At 44.2% G+C, this 17,918-nt stretch overlaps 1 protein-coding gene across 1 annotated transcript; it reads left to right on the top strand.

The window, feature by feature from the left end:
* The first annotated feature begins 1,399 nt into the window (after positions 1-1,399).
* MCM6 (minichromosome maintenance complex component 6) lies at positions 1,400-14,710 on the top strand. Its single transcript, XM_063400986.1, has 17 exons — positions 1,400-1,567; positions 2,426-2,572; positions 3,132-3,242; positions 3,716-3,965; positions 4,595-4,760; positions 4,843-4,988; positions 5,874-6,024; positions 6,393-6,534; positions 6,819-6,960; positions 7,087-7,194; positions 7,739-7,894; positions 8,936-9,064; positions 9,921-10,082; positions 11,139-11,274; positions 11,527-11,694; positions 12,598-12,737; positions 13,360-14,710. Exons 1-17 carry the CDS (start codon positions 1,455-1,457, stop codon positions 13,471-13,473), a joined length of 2,481 nt encoding a protein of 826 aa, XP_063257056.1. The 5' UTR covers positions 1,400-1,454; the 3' UTR covers positions 13,474-14,710.
* The last annotated feature ends 3,208 nt before the right edge of the window (positions 14,711-17,918 follow it).

Genomic DNA, 17,918 nt, shown 5'->3' with positions numbered 1-17,918 from the left:
TACAAGTCTCTTGTTTCTTTACCATCTTGCAGTTAATTCTCTGTTCACTATATGGCAAGTGCATCAAAAATTGAACAAACACTGCTTCAGGAGGCTGCTGCTGCTGGTATTTCTGAAAGGGTTTCTAAACTGAAAAAGACCCATAGCTGCTTTAATTACAGCAAAATCCCCAGTTTAGGCAGAGATTAATGACTTTGCAAGTGGCAGAGCAGTTCTAAGCAATTTTTCATAGATGTTGAAGCAGTTCCTGCTGGCAGGTGCTGTGTGCCAGCAGCTGCCATTCGGGAATGGCTGTGAGCCATGGCACCGCTTGGCAAATGTTGCCTTCAACGTCCTGCAGCAGTGCCAGTGAGGAGCCAAGCGTCCAGACTGCGGCCTGACCCTCGCTGGCACAGTTCACACCCTTTCCACCTGGGCTGGTTCTTAGAAGCTGGATGTGCTCCATGGCGTGGGTCTCCTCAGCCAGCAGCTGCCCAAGTGCCTCCTGCACACATTGTGGGGATTCCCTGGCTTGGGGACTCCTCAGCAGTGCCCTGGCCATGCCACAATAATTTTAACTCCATCTGCCATAGCTGGTTTCTTCCTGGGGAGAGCAGTGCCGTGTGGAAGCTTCACTGCCGCTGCTGTGCTGAAGCTGCTCACAGCTGACACCTCCATGCCTGTGGGTTCTGGCATCCTCAGCATAAGAAGGACGTGAAACTGTTGGAGCAAGTCTACAAAGGGGCCACAAAGTTGATAAAAGGAGTGGAGCACCTCACCGGCAAAGACAGGCTGAGAAAGTTGGGGATGTTGAATCTGGAGAAGAAAAGGTTGTGTGGAGACATAGCAACCTTCCAGTGTCTGAAGACTCTTTGTCAAAAACTGTAGTGACAGAAAAAGGGGAATGGAGACAAACTGAAAAAGGGGGATTTAAATGAGATATTAGGAGGAAATTCTTCACTGTGAGCATGGTGAGACAGTGGAAGTTGTGGATCCCACCTTCCTGACAGCGTTCAGAAAGAGGTTGGATATAAGGCCCTGAGCTACATGGTCGAGTGAGATGTGTCCCTTAAGTGGCAGGTGCGTTGGGACTAGATAATCTTTAAGGTGTCTTACAACCCCTTATCATTCTATGCCTCGGTTTCTCCATGGGAAACCCTGTGTTGCTGTGGCACAGCTCTAAGCCGTCCGCAGCACTGAGCAGGGCTCTGACAAACCCGGAGCCGGTGCCGTTCGCTGGCCCTGACAGCGCGGGGCGGGGCGGGCACTGCCCCGGCCACCGCCTCAGAGCCCGCCCTCAGCCCCGCCCTCAGCCGTGCCCGCCCCTCGGCTTTGGCGCGAAAACAGCCGCGGGGGGCGGGGCTCTGCGGCACAGCGGCCAGCGATTGGCCGGCGCGGCCGGCGCGCGGCCCACGTGGTGCGCGGCGTGGCGCGAACCGCTGTGGGGCCGGGCCGGGACAGCGGCGGCGATCGGGATGGATCTGGCGGTGGCGGCGGTGGGGGGCGCGGGCGCGGCGCCGCAGCACCAGCAGATCCGCGATGAAGTGGCCGAGAAGTGCCAGAAGTTGTTCTTGGACTTCCTAGAAGAGTGAGTGCCGGGGGCCAGGTCTGGCGGCGGGGGGGGCAGGGCCGGCAGCGGGTGGCGGGCCGGCAGCGTCTCACGAAGGGGCCGCCATTTGGTGAGATCCCGTCAGGGCCTGGTGCCCCTTCGCTTGGCGTTCAGCTGGAAGAGCTCTGCTGTGGTCTCGGGCTCTGCCGGGAGGAACCTGTAAGAAGGCAGCACGCTCTTTGTAGGCAAAACTCTTCTCGGAGAGTTTCCGCGGAAATGATGCCCAGAGAAGCTGGGATGTCCTGGAAGTGTCCAAGGCCAGGTTGGATGTGGCTTTGGGCTGCCTTGTCTGGTGGAAGGTGTCCCTGCCCGTGGCAGGGGCTCGAAACGAGATGATCTTAAAATCCCTTCTAAACCAAACCATTCTATGTTTATATGATTTTTAGGTGCGTTTGGTCCCTTTTAACAAAGTTATCTCACAGCTGTGTTGAAAACCCTTTCCACGGCTTGGGTGTTACACATTAATACATCTGGCTCCCTGCGTTTTGTCTCCTGAGGGGCCCATCTTCATCAAATAAGGAAACCATTAACATCACCTAGAGGAAACAGAACCTCGTTTGCTGGTGCAGAGCCATTGTTAAACCTTACATAAAATTTTGTCTGGCACTGGGACAACTCTCGTGCTGTATGAGATGTAAACCCGGTCTGTGCTAGGGTGTGGATAGAGCAGATGTAGCAACGGGGTGGAAGAAGAAATATTGTTGGAAAAGGGCTTTGCAAGGGACTGTGGGATGCCTGAATGGGAGTGATCCTTCTCTCTGGCTTTTCCCTGAACTCAGAAGTGCTCAGTTGCTGCCTGGTGAGTGACTGTGAAGGGTTTTCCTGAATCCCTTGCAGGTTCCAGAACAGCGATGGGGAGGTCAAGTACCTGCGCGATGCTGAGGAACTGATCCGCCCGGAGCGGAACACGCTGATCGTCAGCTTTGCGGATTTGGAGCAGTTCAACCAGCAGCTCTCTACCACTATTCAGGAGGAATTTTACAGGTAAAACCTAGAGTGGGTTTTTTCAGGTGAAGCTGAGCTCTGCTGGAGTCTTAGGCCCATAATGTCTTGTTTTTATGTAAAAAATGAGGCTTATCTTCTTTCTGCATCCTGAAAACACTTAAATATAAGATTTTATTTTTTACTGGCTAAAAACATTTCTTAGCAGATTACTCTCTGTAAACCATGCATTAACCAGATAATTGCATTTATTGTGGTAAAAAAGCAGGTGGTCAGTACAAGAGTAGAAAATAAACTCTAAATTTCGTGGTCTGACAATATTTTATTGAGTTGGTCACTTATTTTGAAGATATATTTCTTAACATAAGGATAAAAGTGTCCTAAAATGAGACTTTGAAAAGTCTGTTATCAAACAATAGTGCAAGTAACATTATTATGCAGTGATCTCAAATTTAGCATTTTTAGAGTGCCTTTTTGGGTTATACATCATAGCATTAAAAGCCAGAACCTGGGAATCTGATACAAGCCTTTAATGTAATCTAAAGCAGAGAAGGCATTTTGATAGCTTCTCAAAAATTTGAACTTTTTTTCCATATTTCAGGGTTTATCCATACCTGTGTCGAGCAACAAAGACTTTTGCCAGAGACCACGGAAATGTTCCTGCAAACAAGGACTTCTATGTTGCATTCCAGGACCTGCCTACCAGACACAAGTAGGATGGTTATTAATTCCAGAAACTCATGCTGTTTTACTACCTGGGAAAAACGTGTCAAAAAAATGTTTGGGTTATGTAGTGTGAAATGTGCAGTTGGCCAGTACAGTTGTGACAAAGTTTCCTGGTCTCGTGCAGGAGATTTTTTGACACAGTTTTTCATTTGTAAATCACACTCAGATACTTAAATTCATCATATTTCACAAACAAGTGTAACCTTTCTAGTTAAAAAAAAAAATTTAGTGTGTGTTGCTTTTGAAGTGCCAGTGATGTAACTTTTGCACTGGTTTGCCCTTTAGTATTGATCTAAAAGTTTATGTAAAGTCATAAAATAAGAATATATTGTAGTAAGTTTGTTTCTTTAGTTTGTTACAGCAGTTCTTTACAGAGTGACACTGTATTTTATCTTAATACCTTGGGCCTAAAATTGTCAACTCAATAATTTAATCCTTATGAATTTCTGTTTTCAACAGAATTCGAGAACTGACTTCAGCAAAAATTGGCTCCCTGCTGCGCATCAGTGGGCAGGTGGTCCGTACCCACCCCGTGCACCCAGAGCTGGTCAGTGGAACCTTCCTGTGCCTCGACTGCCAGACAGTGATCAAAGACGTGGAGCAGCAGTTCAAATACACCCTGCCAAACATCTGCAGAAACCCAGTCTGTGCCAACAGAAGGAGATTCCTGCTGGACACAAACAAATCGAGATTTGTTGATTTCCAAAAGGTACAGGGGTGATGTTGGGGGGTGATGACAACCAGTAATGTTGGTAATTGGAAAGTGTTGTTTGTACTCCTACGCATTGAAGACAGTTAATTTTTGTGCTGTAAACATCAAGAAAAGACCTTAAGAAAAGGCACTGCAATTTCTGCAAAAGGTTTTCTTCCTGTCTCTGGAAGACTTATGTTTAAGAACAGGAAACTACTAGTTTTGCTGTGTGACATTTATTGTCTAAGTAAGCCACTGAAACCCCACGTATTCAGGCCAGAGTTAGTCTCGTGTGGCCAGTACATCATGTGTAGCTGCTTTATACAAGTACAAAAAGAGGTGTTTATTGGTATCTGCAGTGTCTTGCTCTTCCAGGTTGATTTACCCTCCCAAATCCTCAGCACTTCACATCCCACAATTGTATTTTATGTCAGCCACATTAACTGAAATTTTCAGAATTGTCGCTGTGGCCCTTGTACATCCTCTAAGCTGCTCCAAGACTCCCAGGGTGCTGATGAGCGAAGGAAGAGGGACTGACTTGGGTGGCAGCAGTCAGATACAGTTTAACACATCAGTCAGCAGTGTAGCTTCTGGAGCAGTCTCAGATCTGGCAATGTGCTCTGTGTTGAGCCTTCTCTCCCCTCCAGGTGCGCATCCAGGAGACGCAGGGCGAGCTGCCGCGGGGCAGCATTCCGCGCAGCGTGGAGGTGATCCTGCGCGCGGAGGCCGTGGAGTCTGCCCAGGCAGGCGACAAGTGTGACTTCACCGGCTCGCTGATCGTCGTGCCTGACGTGTCCCAGCTCTCCACACCAGGTTTGGTGCTCTCATGGCCTCCCTGAGGTGTCCTTCCCGCCGGTGCTGGGAGCTGCTGTCCTGACTGCCCTTTCACCGGCAGGCTTACGCGCAGAAACCGGCTCGCGGGTGACGGGGACCGAGGGCTACGAGAGCGAAGGCATCCGGGGACTGCGCGCCCTCGGCGTCCGGGAGCTCTCCTATAAGCTCGTCTTCCTGGCTTGTTACGTTGCACCAACAAATCCACGGGTGAGACTGCAGAGAAAGGAGATTTAAAGGCATTGGTGATTTCTGTTCTGATGGTTTTCCCTCAGATTAGGGAGCAGGAACGGGTAGAGCTTTAAGTGTGGATGTGTGCCACCTTTCTCTGTTGGTTTGACTGTCTTTATATTCTCATTGAATTTACATAGCAAGGTTCTTTTCTTGTCTTTGTTGCTCGTATCATATTTTTCACAGATGTGATTATTTGCCAGTGTTACAGTTTGTTCTAAACAGCTAAGTGGCACATGTATTTCCATTCAGCTTTTATCCATTTCTGCAGCATTTCCTTTTCTTCCAGGAAATCCTATTGCTGCATTTTGTCACAAGAAAAGCAGGGATCCTTTTTGTTCCCTCTGGTGTATAAGTGACATCTTGGGATGTTGCTGCAACATGAGTAACACTGTCTACACCTGGGTTGTGGCATGGTGTGGTGCTGTAATCTATGATTCTGCTAACAACATCACCATCATATAGGATAATAAGAGTATCTGGTAGGTTCTGCTAGCAGAAGTTTCTGGCCCCCATTTCAGAGCAGCAAAAGACCTTGGAAGTTCTAGTTAGTGTAAGAATGCTTTCAAAGACAATTTTAGTCAAAGGAAGTCATATTGGTTTTACTCTTTTTAATCTCTGTACAAGCAATTCACTTGAGATTTTCTCACTAACTGAAGCTACACCATTGATTTTGCCTGTTAGGAAATTGGCTATTGGTTTTTAAAGGTATAAAGTGATGAGGTTATTTAGCCTAAGGGCAGCTTTTCAGAATGTTTTCTCCCATCTAGATTTCAGACCAAGTTTTTGTGACCTGTCTGCAGAGCTCACATTCATTAGTCAATCTGTTATTACTTCTATTGCTCTTTTATTTCCTTGGTTTAGTTCGGTGGAAAAGAGCTCCGAGATGAAGAACAGACTGCAGAAAGCATTAAAAACCAAATGTCTGTGAAAGAGTGGGAAAAGGTTTTTGAAATGAGCCAAGATAAGAACCTTTACCACAATCTGTGCACCAGCCTCTTCCCCACTATCCATGGTAAGAATCCTTTTGTGGCCTCAGAAAGGGAAGATTTCATTTGTGTAAATAATAATTTCTTTTGCTGTCTCTGTAGTTTTGGGGAAAGGTTGAATGCCAGCTACCATAAACTTTCCCCCTCAGCACTGGTTGAGGAAAATATATTTTTTGAGTATTTGTGGTGTTTAATCCTTAAGGCCTGCAAGCCCAATCTAAAGGGTTGGGTTTGGTGTCGGGTGTTCTGCTACTGAACCCTACAGGTTTTCCTGGATGTTTAGCAAATAGGTGAATTCTGAGTGGAGGTACCCAAATGCTCTAAAATTCTAGTGGGATGAAGGAAAATTGTGGTGTTTTCTTTGATGTTTAGTTTGATGTCTTTTCTGGTGCAGGTAATGATGAGGTAAAACGTGGGGTCCTGCTGATGCTCTTTGGAGGAGTTCCTAAGACCACTTCAGAAGGCACTTCATTGCGTGGGGACATCAATGTTTGCATTGTTGGTGATCCAAGTACAGCCAAGAGTCAGTTTCTAAAGTAAGATCAAGACCCAGTATTTAAATGCTGTCCAGTGTGACTAGAGCTATAAATGTGCCTTTTTCTGTGTTAAACATAGGAAAAGGAAGTAAAATATTTGAGAATATTTCCCAGAGATTGTATGGATTGTGGTTGAAGTGTTCAAACAGAGCTAAAGCAAGCTCACCATACGAATTTCCAAATATTTTCAAAGGACGTTGATTATTTAAAATACAAATGAATTGCACATTTAAAAATATCAGAGATGGATAAAATACTGGAGGTTTTATTGCACTTTTCCACAGGCACGTGGATGAGTTCAGTCCCCGTGCTGTGTACACCAGTGGCAAAGCCTCCAGCGCCGCAGGTCTGACGGCGGCTGTGGTGAAAGATGAGGAGTCCCACGAGTTTGTCATTGAGGCTGGAGCCCTGATGCTGGCAGATAACGTGAGTCTGGGAAGGGGAGAGCTTCCTGCATCCCTAGAAGGAGTTTGGTTAATGACAGAGAGCCCTAAATTGTCTGATGCTTTTTTGTTTGAATCTGGGTCACTTATTTTCATTCTTCTCCTGCAGGGGGTTTGTTGCATTGATGAATTTGACAAGATGGACGTGCGGGATCAAGTAGCCATTCATGAGGCAATGGAGCAGCAGACAATATCCATTACTAAAGCTGGAGTGAAGGTAGCTTGCACTACTCCTCTGACTGTTTGTTACATGTACTGATGTGGCCTCACCTGCCAGCTCTTCATGTCACCTCTGCAGCTGCCTCACTGTGGCAGGACAGAGATCACTTGTTGCAAAGTTTTTGTGGCACATATCCAAAGGTCAGAAATGTTACTGAGAGTTAAAAAGAGATAGTAGTGGACAGGAAACAGAAAATGGGGAAAGCCTAAACTCGAAGTAACCCCCAAAAAAGGTTGCAGAATGGTGTGTCTTTGTAGATAAACAGGATCTTGTGAAAGCAGTTTTAAGGGCTTGTTTCAGTATTATTGCAAAGAGTGTGGCAATGTTTCAATATTGATCATCAAACCGTGTCTCGGGCCAGAGACCTGGTTAGAAAGGCCTTGTTGGTGGAGTATGGGTGCATTTGAGGAGTGATTGTTGTAATACCTGCACTGAACTCCATCTAAAATGTGTTATGCTGACCCATTTGGGTTGCAGTGAGTTGGTTTAGGAAGTGGTCACAGATACAAGGGTTTTTTAATTTATTTTTTCCCACTGTCAGGCTACTCTGAATGCCAGGACGTCCATTTTGGCTGCAGCAAACCCAGTTGGTGGCCGCTATGACAGATCCAAGTCACTGAAACAAAATATCAACCTGTCAGCTCCCATCATGTCCCGCTTTGATCTCTTCTTCATCCTTGTGGATGAATGCAATGAGGTAATTGTAAGGAATTATAGAATAGTTTGTGTCCTGCAGATCCCTGGAGGTCTCTAACCTTAACCTTGCACCCAAAGAGATCATTGAGAACAGTTTCCCAAGACTTGACCTAGTGAGTTTTGAGTATCTCCAAGGATGGAGATTGTGCAGTCTCTCCAGGCCCCCACAATGTGTGACAACTTTCATGTGCTCAGAAAATAATAACTTTTGTATCTAATCAGAATTTCTCATCATTGAGTTCATGTGGGTTGCCTCTAATCCAAGAACTATTTGCCTTCATCACATCTATGCTGGCCAGTGAAGCTGTTGCTTTCCTTTCAAGCTGAACAGACCTGGCTCTTCTGGCCTCTCCTACATCATGTTCTCCTGCCCTCTGACCATCTTGGTGGCCCTCTGCAATTTTGAGTGAAGCAAATCTCATGAGAATGTCTTGCTCTTGCTTTTCTGCTCTGTCTGTGCAGCTAAAAGCTGGCAGTACAAATTTGAACATGCTCTGCTGAATACAAGGACACTGCCTTTTCATCCTGTAGTGGTTTGACCTGCAAACTTAACACCATTAGTCATTTTTACAAATGGCTGGTCACTAAGTCTGAGGCTGCTGCCACCTGTCTATGTGGCATTTGCCTTGGGAACGCATGAGAAGCAGAGATTAATGTTGGTTCAGGCACTGTTCTGCTCAGAGTGATTATCTAATTGAGAAGGGACTGCTGAGAGAGACAGAGCAGGTTGAAAAGGAAGAAAGTTCCCACACTGGAAAGTGCTATTTTCTGCCTGTTCCCTGGCTAACTTGTAAGCCAGGAGAGTCCCAAGAGGTTATAAATCCTAAAACTGCCTTTTATCCCTCCTCTGCTGTGTTTCCTTGTATTAAAAACCCCCAGGGCATTCTGCTGGCCCTCCTGGCAGAGAGTTTGGCTGCTGGAAAGGCTAGCTCTGCCATGAGGATTGCAAGTGAGCAGAGGGAATGGGAGGGAAGAATGGAACTGTTGTTTTGCTCTTGGCTGATGCTGTGTGAGGGATCCTGACTGAGCCCCAATGTCCCAGGTGGTCGATTACGCCATTGCCCGGCGCATCGTGGATCTGCATTCCAGAGTGGAGGAGTCTGTGGACCGTGTCTATTCCTTGGATGACATCCGAAGGTATCTGCTGTTTGCAAGACAGTTTAAACCAAAGGTAACTTTACTTTTTAATAAACTGTGGGACAGTTGTTCTGTCTGAGGAGGTCCAAAGGAACAGTCACTGCAGTAGGCTTTTCTCCTGCAAACACCGAGACACTGGGGTAGTGTTCTCTCAAGGAAGGAGCCATAAAATCAAGTTATAACCTAGAAATGGAGCATATTTTGGAATCTGGTACTCCTAAACTCCAGAAACCCAGCCAGCCTAGCTGAGGCTGTTATAGTCCATGGCAGTTCTTAACCTTTGTCTAGAGCAATTGAGGGGTCACTTCATGGCCTTCTCATACCTCACAGGCATGGGTTATTCAGCATGGCTGCTGCAGAGGTTTTTGTATTTTGTTGACTTACTGCTTAATCAGTTTGTGTGTCTTTATTTTAGAAGGGTATTGTTCCTCTGTTTCTTTGCTTTTTGGTAAAATCCAGAACATGGCAAACTGGTCTAACTACAGATTTTTTTGGTGTCTATCCAAGTAACAGCTTGGATAGGCTGTGTGTGGAATTTTTCAGAAGTCTGTAAACAGAACAATCTAGTAGGGACAGCCATGGATTATGCCTGGAAACAAGTCAGTGGAACAGAAAAATAGAAATTACAAAAAAATCTCCTATAAAATAATGAATGCAGCTATGTACTTACTGTAATGTCATTATTGTTAAGTATAATCACTATTACTACATAATTTCAACATAATGTGACTGTCATTATACTTTCATAGAGTATGTGTATAGCATAGAGTATTTCAGATAAAAGCATCACCAGTACACCAAAGGCTGGGTACTGCCCATATAATGCAAGAACAAAAAGTTTTAATACTGTGACCACGGGAACTCCTGTCACCCTGTCTGACACCACACAGATATCCAAGGAGTCTGAGGACTTCATCGTGGAGCAGTACAAGCGGCTGCGGCAGCGCGACGGCTCCGGGGTGACCAAGTCGTCCTGGAGGATCACGGTGCGGCAGCTGGAGAGCATGATCCGCCTGTCCGAGGCCATGGCCCGCATGCACTGCTGCGACGAGGTACCGGGGGATGTGGAGGGGTGGCTGGATGGTCATGGAAACGTGTGGCTGTTCTGTGTTTGCTGTTGGACTGTCATGCTGTGGGTGGGGAGGAGAGCTTGGGGTTGTGGTCATACTCACTCTGAGTCTATATGCCAGAAACACTGTTTCTAAGGGATGACTTGTAAAACTGGAGTCTGCTGGTCCAAACTGAAAACTGCTGTGATTTTGTATCTGTGTCAGCACCCTCAGCCTCCTGCCTGTCAAATCATGACCGTCACTTACTCCTGTCAGCCAGGGCTGTTGGCAGATTCTTTTGATCTTTCCTAGTTTATAATCTCTTGTCTGTCTTCCATTTGCAATCTGAAAAGCCAGAGTTCATTGCAGTATGTGGACCTCCCCAAGAGTACCTTTATATGTGATCTGAGCTCCTGCTCACATCAACCACTGCTGACAAGCACATTGTGTTGTGGTTGTTAACTGCAGTGTGATTACTGCCCCTCTAGTCCCTGCTTTCAAACACAGCAGGCCTTCTGAAATGTTGGTGAGAGGCTATGTGACACATGCAGGGATGGAACCTTGCTCACTTGTGTAAGGACACCCTTTGCATTCTTCTAAATTAAATTTAGCTCATAAAGAAACAGATAACTTTTAGCTTATAGCTCATATCTCAGCTACAGATGATTTTTCCAGTTTTTGCTTTTCAGTTCTGGAGGAGAGTATCATTAATTACATCTCTCTTTCTTTCATATTGTCCCTGTTCAGACCCATTTCTTTCATGTTTCTTGCTCCACTGATCCAAAATGTTCTTGGCTTAGTAAAAATTTTATCGACTCCACATGATTGCTAAACCCTGAAAGATTAATCAGGCTGCTTTTCCCTCCATAACCTTGCATGACCTTGGAGAACTTGTGATGGGATGTAGTTCAACTTGCAGAGTCTTTACTGTTTAGAATTAATCAGGTGAGATGTGTAGAAAATCCCTTTGTCAGAGTCAGAGATGAGTTTCTGGAGCTGTTGGAAAACTAGAAGAGCCCCTGTGCCTATTTAATAGAGGTTTTTTCAAATCTTCCTCAGGTTCACCCAAAACATGTGAAGGAAGCTTTCAGGCTTTTAAATAAGTCCATCATTAGAGTTGAGACTCCTGACGTCAATTTAGACCAAGATGATGAACAGCAAATGGAGGATCAAGAGGACCAAGATGGAGTCAATGGTAAATTACTTACAGAGAAATTTTTCAAAGGGGAAATCCTTCCAGTCTTTACAGCTTACCTTGACTGAGCATGTGCTTCTCTTTAGTTTATCACCTCTTTCTCATCTAATGAGCTCTAGAAATCTGGATTCCTGTTCTTAACTCTCCTGCTTCTTCAGCCTCCTTCAGCAGCTCACCTGGCTGGCCAGTGCAAGGCTTTTCAGTGGCTCAGAGTATTAAACAGCTAAAAGATGTGGGCATGTGTCCAAACAGGTGAGGCAGAAGCCCCAGCTGGGGTGAATGGTCTTGTGAATGGGACCAATGGCCATTCTGAGGATGTGAGCAAGGACACTGCACCCAAAGCTTCTCTCAGGCTGGGCTTCTCCGAGTACCGACGGATTTCCAATCTCCTGGTGCTGCACCTCAGGAAAGCAGAGGAAGGTAAGAATTTCCTTATTGCAAAGAAGGCAGACCCTGAGTTCAGGGAGCAATTGTTACTGCATCTTTTGCTGTTGTACGTGGGATTTTCACTCCTGTTGAGACAGTAAACTTGTCTGGTCAGGTGTAGACCCATGCTCATATGACAGTACTACATCTGGTGATGCAAATAGGACTTCTTGGAGTTTATAGCTCTGTTACCTTAGTCATTTATCAAAACCCATGAAGTTGAAGAGCATGTCAGCAGAGCAGAGCCAGAAGAGGATTTGTAGCACACAGTGGTGTAACAAGCTAGAAGATTCTACAGCAGTGAAAACTGGAGCAGGAGTTTTAATGCATGCCAGCAACCACAGCCTGTCTTAAGCAAATGGCTGGATTAGTTCTTTAGAAGCTACAATGTTTCAGTTGCAATGAAATGCAGCAGTTGTCTCATAGCAGATACTAAAGCTATAAAGCTTTTGGAAGGGTGTGGAGATGACAGTGTCTGTCAAATGCTGAGTACAAGTAGAAGGATGACTCCTGGCTTTGTGTGGCAGTGGTTTTTCTTTAGCTCTTACTTAGAGGAAGGTGTGAGTCCTTGCCTGGTTTTTCTTGAAGCTGAAGGCTGATGGGGTTTGGAAACCACTTGAAAGCATAGAACTGAAAGCTTCCATTCTCAATCTTATTATCTCCAATTAAACCATGACACAACACCCTCCTGTGCAAAAAATGATGCTTTAAGGAAAAAAACCTTAAGTCTGACATTTCCTAAACATCTTAAAAAGCATGTTTCTCTCTGACATTTCCTAAACATCTTAAAAAGCATGTTTCTTAAAAAGCAGTGAATGTTAATGTGTAGATCTTTTCTCCTATGGTTTGAGTGGCAGTTTACTGCTGCTGTGTTGATGTAAATTATTTTCTCTGCAGAAGAGGACGATGCAGCACTAAAGAGAAGTGAACTCATTAATTGGTATCTAAAGGAAATCGAATCTGAAATCGAATCTGAAGAAGAACTTATAAATAAAAAGAAGATCATAGAGAGAGTCATTCACCGACTTACACATTATGTACGTATAGAGATGTGTGGGTAGTGCAAGAGGCCTTTAACTTGTATAGGGTTGTAACTTACATATTAAAAATGTTTCATTTTTAATAGAATACATTCCTGTTTGGAGAAATCTGTTTTGTTCTTCCATATTGACTGATACAGTATAAATGCCTTCTTTGTTTAACACCTGTTACAGTAATTACAGAAAAACCACTGAAATAAATTAAGAGATGTGTATAAGTAAAAGTTCAAAGTGCTATACTATGTCACTAGAGAAATGTGATATTTTTCTGTATTTCTGTAGTATTAGTTATACATTAGGATACAAAAATACAATTAACATTTGTATTCAATGGATAGCCTTAAGTCAGAGGGGTACAAGGCCATTATGGAGGAAAAAGTATGACAAAATAAACTACTTTTCACTTTTAAAGACACAAACCTATTAGATTGGAAAGCTCTAGGCTGAAAAGTTCCCCGAAAGGAGATAACGTAGAAGTGATTTCCACTTAATGCTGTTGTTTAGAATCTGGTACTACACAATTAAAAAGGTTAAGTAATTAATAATATAAAAATGCCTTTCAAAGGTTTCAGACAAACCTCTCTGCCCTTGTTTTAACACATATCTTTTTCTGTTGCAGGACCACATTCTAATCGAACTGTCCCAGTCAGGACTGAGAGGATCCAGAGAAGAGGAGACTTTTGATGATGATCCATACCTGGTTGTCAATCCAAACTATCTGCTGGAGGACTGAGGGCTGAGAATGGCATTGCAGAGCTGACTGGTTTTAAGTTGGAAAATGCATTCTTTCCTTGCAGGGTTTGCTGTATGGCTAATTCCTTAAATTCCTATCACTGTGCCAGAGTGTGGTCAGTGATATATGATTTCTCATTTACACTGAGCATACCTGGAAAGCTTTTAAAGACATGACACACATTTATTAGTTCCACTGTTAGCTCTGAATTTCAGTGCCATCATCTGGATGCAGAGGAGAATCATCCAATTGCTTTTTTCATCATCAAGCTATGTAGATGTTACTGTTTTAAATAAGATGAATTTTACATTTTTCTTCTTTAGTAGACATTTTATGCTATAGGTTTTTACTGTTTTTATTAAAATAAGTAAAAGCTCATTAAATGTTTGGAGGTGGATTTGTTGTTACTCATATGTGAGATTGCTGTTTTCTATGCCTGTAGTTTGAGGCTGAAAAAAATAGTGATCTAAATGTTTAATGTCTTAAGGACCACCAAATTTCCTGGATGACAGATGTTCTTTTTGAAGAAGTTTTTTTAACTTCCTGTAATAGACAATGAGAAACTTATTGCTCCTCTTTCTTTTTAGATGGACTAAAGATGTGCGGGTTCCTGTTGCATATGTAAAGTAGAAAATTGCAAATAGCCAGCCCAAAGCAAGGCTTTAAGTCAGCAGGGCAGAAACCCCAACCCTGATGAATGTCTTGACTTGTAAGTGAACTGAAAACTGCCACCATTTGTGAGGGATTTTTAAGACTATATTTGTAAACCTGTTTGTAGATCTTTCTATAAGAAAACTTTGCTTGAATTTCTGTTCTCAATTTTTTACTGTAAACTACAGGATTATTAAATAATCTATTAAGAATTACAAGTAACTGAATATTTGTCTTGTTGACTGGATACCAGCACTTAAGAAACATTTGTAATGCATGAAAGATACCAAAGTTACATATTTTATTTAGAAATAGTGTGAAATGACTATTTCTGAAGGAGGCTCAGAAGTGGAGCTGGTTTATAAGAGAATATTCTTTTCCTGTTAGTCTCGCCCAGCTTTGGAGAGTTACACCTTGGTCTAAGCACATTGTTAAAAATAACAGTTCTGTTTCAGGAGTGGAGGGAATCATAAATATTTGAAATATTTGTCATCTACTCTACCCCATCCCTGGGCACTAACTGCAACTGCAGTAACTTCTCCAGTCATTTCTTTCATAAACCACATTTTGGCAAATTCTACATCTCATTAAAAGTAGCTACCCACCTGCAACAACACTTTGATGTTGTTCTATATTGTTCCTTTACTTTCAAAATAACAATAGGAAGATGTTTGGCCTTCATTATGTGTTTCTGCCTCCCCTCCTCTCAATCTTTGTTTGAAAATAAATACTCTTCATGTAGGAGAAATATTTTTTCCTGCTTCTTTCCCCAGTTCTGTAGGCTGAGAGGGGTTTTCTCTGAGTTAATGCAGCTCTGCTGAAAAGTAAGCACCAGGTGGTGCTGTGAAGTTAATGTTCAAACTTGCTTTTCAGACATCAGAGTGGAGGGAATTTGTTCAGAACACTCAGCACAATGTTACAGCGAGCTCTTTAGGGCTTCCTGAAAAAAAAAATCATCTGGGAGTCAAATAGGGTCAAAGTACACAAATTACAATCCCTGTGTAAAGTTTGAGTAACAGCAAATGTTGAGGGATGTCTTCTGCTGTAACTTAATACTTCTTGACAGCAATAACTTGCCCAGATGATTGCAGGTATGCTTTAGACAAAATTGTGGTTATTAAAGGAAATGAGCTCTGAGATAGACCCAACATTTCATAGGTATGTACAATATTTTTTTTTACTTGGGATAAAAATGTTCTCAGCTCTTCAGTTTTACTGCATTGGAATTCAGAAGACCTGAGTTAGCTCAGCCCTTCAGCGGCTCAGGTGAGTGACCTGCATGTTCCACCCTGCTGGGAGAGCAGTGTTTGCAGGGCTGGAGGAGGGAGTGCTTTGGAGAGAAATGAGACTCACATTCCTGGATGTTACTGGGCAGGAGGAAGCACACTTGCTGCCTGAATTCACATCAGAGTCACTTTTCCAGCTGGGAATCCATCTCAGATTTCCTTTATCCACGCAGGATTAGAGCACAAACGTGCCTGCTGCTGCCCTGCATGCCCTGAGCCATGGTGGGCCAGCCCCAGCCATGCAGATAACACTGCTTTTGTTGGTGTTTGCAGCCAGAGCTGTCCTGGGATTCTTCTAAAGCTGAAAAAGGCCAAAAGCAGAGGGAAGGTTTATCTACTTGTTTCATCTTCCTCTAAATGGGAGGCAATATTAGCAAATGTCAACTGATATCTAAACTTAAAGGGAAACATGAGCATCTCAGAAAATGTTTTCACATGACCTTTCTCCAGCTGATTGAAAGTGTTTCTTGTGTTCATCTATGTCTGATTACTGAGTGAAAGTCCTGCTCTGTTATTTCAGTGTCAGCTAGTTCAGAGAGCATTTATCTATGGAATAGATAATTTCAGTTAAATATTACTTCTGCCGGTGTATAAGTAGTGTGTAATGTTTCTGAAGCCAGGTTCAGAAATGGCCCTGATTTGTAAGACACTCGTCTTCTTTCTGTTGGTTTCCCTCAGCCTTGGCACAGATGGGGGATTTGCCCAGGATTTCATCACCATTGCTGGGCCTCTCCCCAGCGAGCTGGCAGAGCGACTGGGCCTGCAGGAGCAGCCCCCGCCCGAGGCCCAGCAGGGTGACCCGTGCCGGCCGGATCTGGTGGCTTCCGAGCTGCCCCGCTACTTCTCTCGGCTCCGCGGGCTGGGGGTGACCCACTACAAGGTGCCGCTGCCGTGGGCGCGGGTCGTGCCCGCGGGCAGCGCGGCGCGGGCGGCCGCAGCCCCGGTGCGCTGCTACCGGCAGCTGCTGCGGGCGCTGGCTGCGGCGGGGCTGCGCGCGCTGCTGCTGCTGCACCGCGGGCCCCTGCCCCGCGCCGTGGCCGCCACGGGCAGGCCCTTCTCCGAGCTCTTCGTGGAGTATGCAGAGTTCAGCTTCCGCGCCTTCGGGGACCTGGTGGATGTGTGGGTCTCATTCAGTGACCTGCCAGAGGTCATCCGAAGCCTGCCCTACGCTGAGCCCCAGGAACGAGTCCAGGCCGTGGTTGATGCTCATAAAAGATTTTACACCACGCTCCATGAGAAAATCTCAGCCGCAGGTGAGGAGAGCAGGGTTTTTAGTGTGACTCATAAATATTTTGTGACAGCATTAAATAGCAACTGCTACGTGCAGTCTCTGCGTAGATATTTTCGTGTACCTCCTCCTGACCCACATTTCATTTCCTGAAACCTTTCTGAAATGTACCTGAAACTGTAAAAACGAGGCACAAGAAGTCTCCTATGTGATAATAACTCAGAGGAAGTCTGCAATGTCCTTTGTTTGACTTTCCTCATTGCAGACACGGGTTTGCAGGAATTAAATCCCAAATCTACCTGTGTTATACAGAGCAACAGAAATTCACCTCTTCCATGATGGATACCTGGGGTTTTCCAAGCAGGTATCACCTTGGGTCTGCCTTCTTTGGCCTTGGAATTTTTCTGTCCCAGGCAGACAACCAGTAGAGCTGGCTGAGTCAGTATTTCTTTTCCCAAACTTTTAATGAGTTAATGAATTTTTAATTCTTCCATTTGTCAGGAATACTTTGTTGTACAGGTCACACTATCTGGTGATGGCCCTTAGAAGTTGCCCAGATTCCCTCCTGCATCTCCTGTCCCTCCAAGTTCCTGCCACTACAGCATCTCAGAAACATTGAGCTTAGAATGCATTAAAAAAACCAAAATTATAGAACCATCACAAAGGCATGAAAATTAACAAAGACATTACTTATAATTATGCAGGGAGTGGAAGGGCATTTTATTGACAAAGGCTCCTTGAATGATGCCTTTGAATTTCAACCTGCTTCAGTTCTCCATTGAAATCCCAAAGGATTTCTGAAATCAATTGCCTGGAGCACTGTCTGGTGTTCCACACCTTCAACAATTTAAAACTGGTTTTAAAATAACTGCAGTGAACTGAATTTTTTTTCTTAGTATGTTACTAATAGCTTGCCTCTTTCTTTCTCAAGGTGGAAAGCTGTCCATTGCTTTGGAAATGGGTCATGTCCTGGACAGTGCTTCATCAAAACTGCTTTCAGTTTCTCTTCAGGTAACACCTTAAGGAAATATTTCCAAAACTATATAAATTTGCCTTGATTTATCTTTGGTTTTCTGTATGGGATCTAATGAGTTGTTACAAGTTAAATAAGATTTTAGCAGGTTGACCAGTTTGGTACACTTTAATTATTTGATTAGTCTGATAATATGAAACTGCTGATATAAAAATTGTTTCAGCATCCTTTCTTGGCTGGTAGGCACTGATTAAGCTCTATGGAGACATATTTGCTCTCATAATTAGCAATGTTACCAATATACTCC

This window comes from Prinia subflava, chromosome 6 (genome assembly GCF_021018805.1).
Source record: "Prinia subflava isolate CZ2003 ecotype Zambia chromosome 6, Cam_Psub_1.2, whole genome shotgun sequence".
In the NCBI taxonomy this organism is placed as follows: domain Eukaryota; kingdom Metazoa; phylum Chordata; class Aves; order Passeriformes; family Cisticolidae; genus Prinia; species Prinia subflava.
The sequence above is the reverse complement of the archived record's forward strand: the minus strand, read 5'-3'. Positions and strand labels throughout refer to the sequence as shown.

What these genes read in the sequence shown, in the direction of transcription:
- MCM6 (XM_063400986.1), top strand. Translation starts at nt 1,455, where the DNA reads ATGGATCTGGCGGTGGCGGCGGTGGGGGGCGCGGGCGCGGCGCCGCAG. An exon ending in TTGCACCAACAAATCCACGG is followed by an intron (nt 4,989 to 5,873) that starts GTGAGACTGCAG and finishes TCCTTGGTTTAG; the next exon opens with TTCGGTGGAAAAGAGCTCCG. An exon ending in GCCAAGAGTCAGTTTCTAAA is followed by an intron (nt 6,535 to 6,818) that starts GTAAGATCAAGA and finishes ACTTTTCCACAG; the next exon opens with GCACGTGGATGAGTTCAGTC.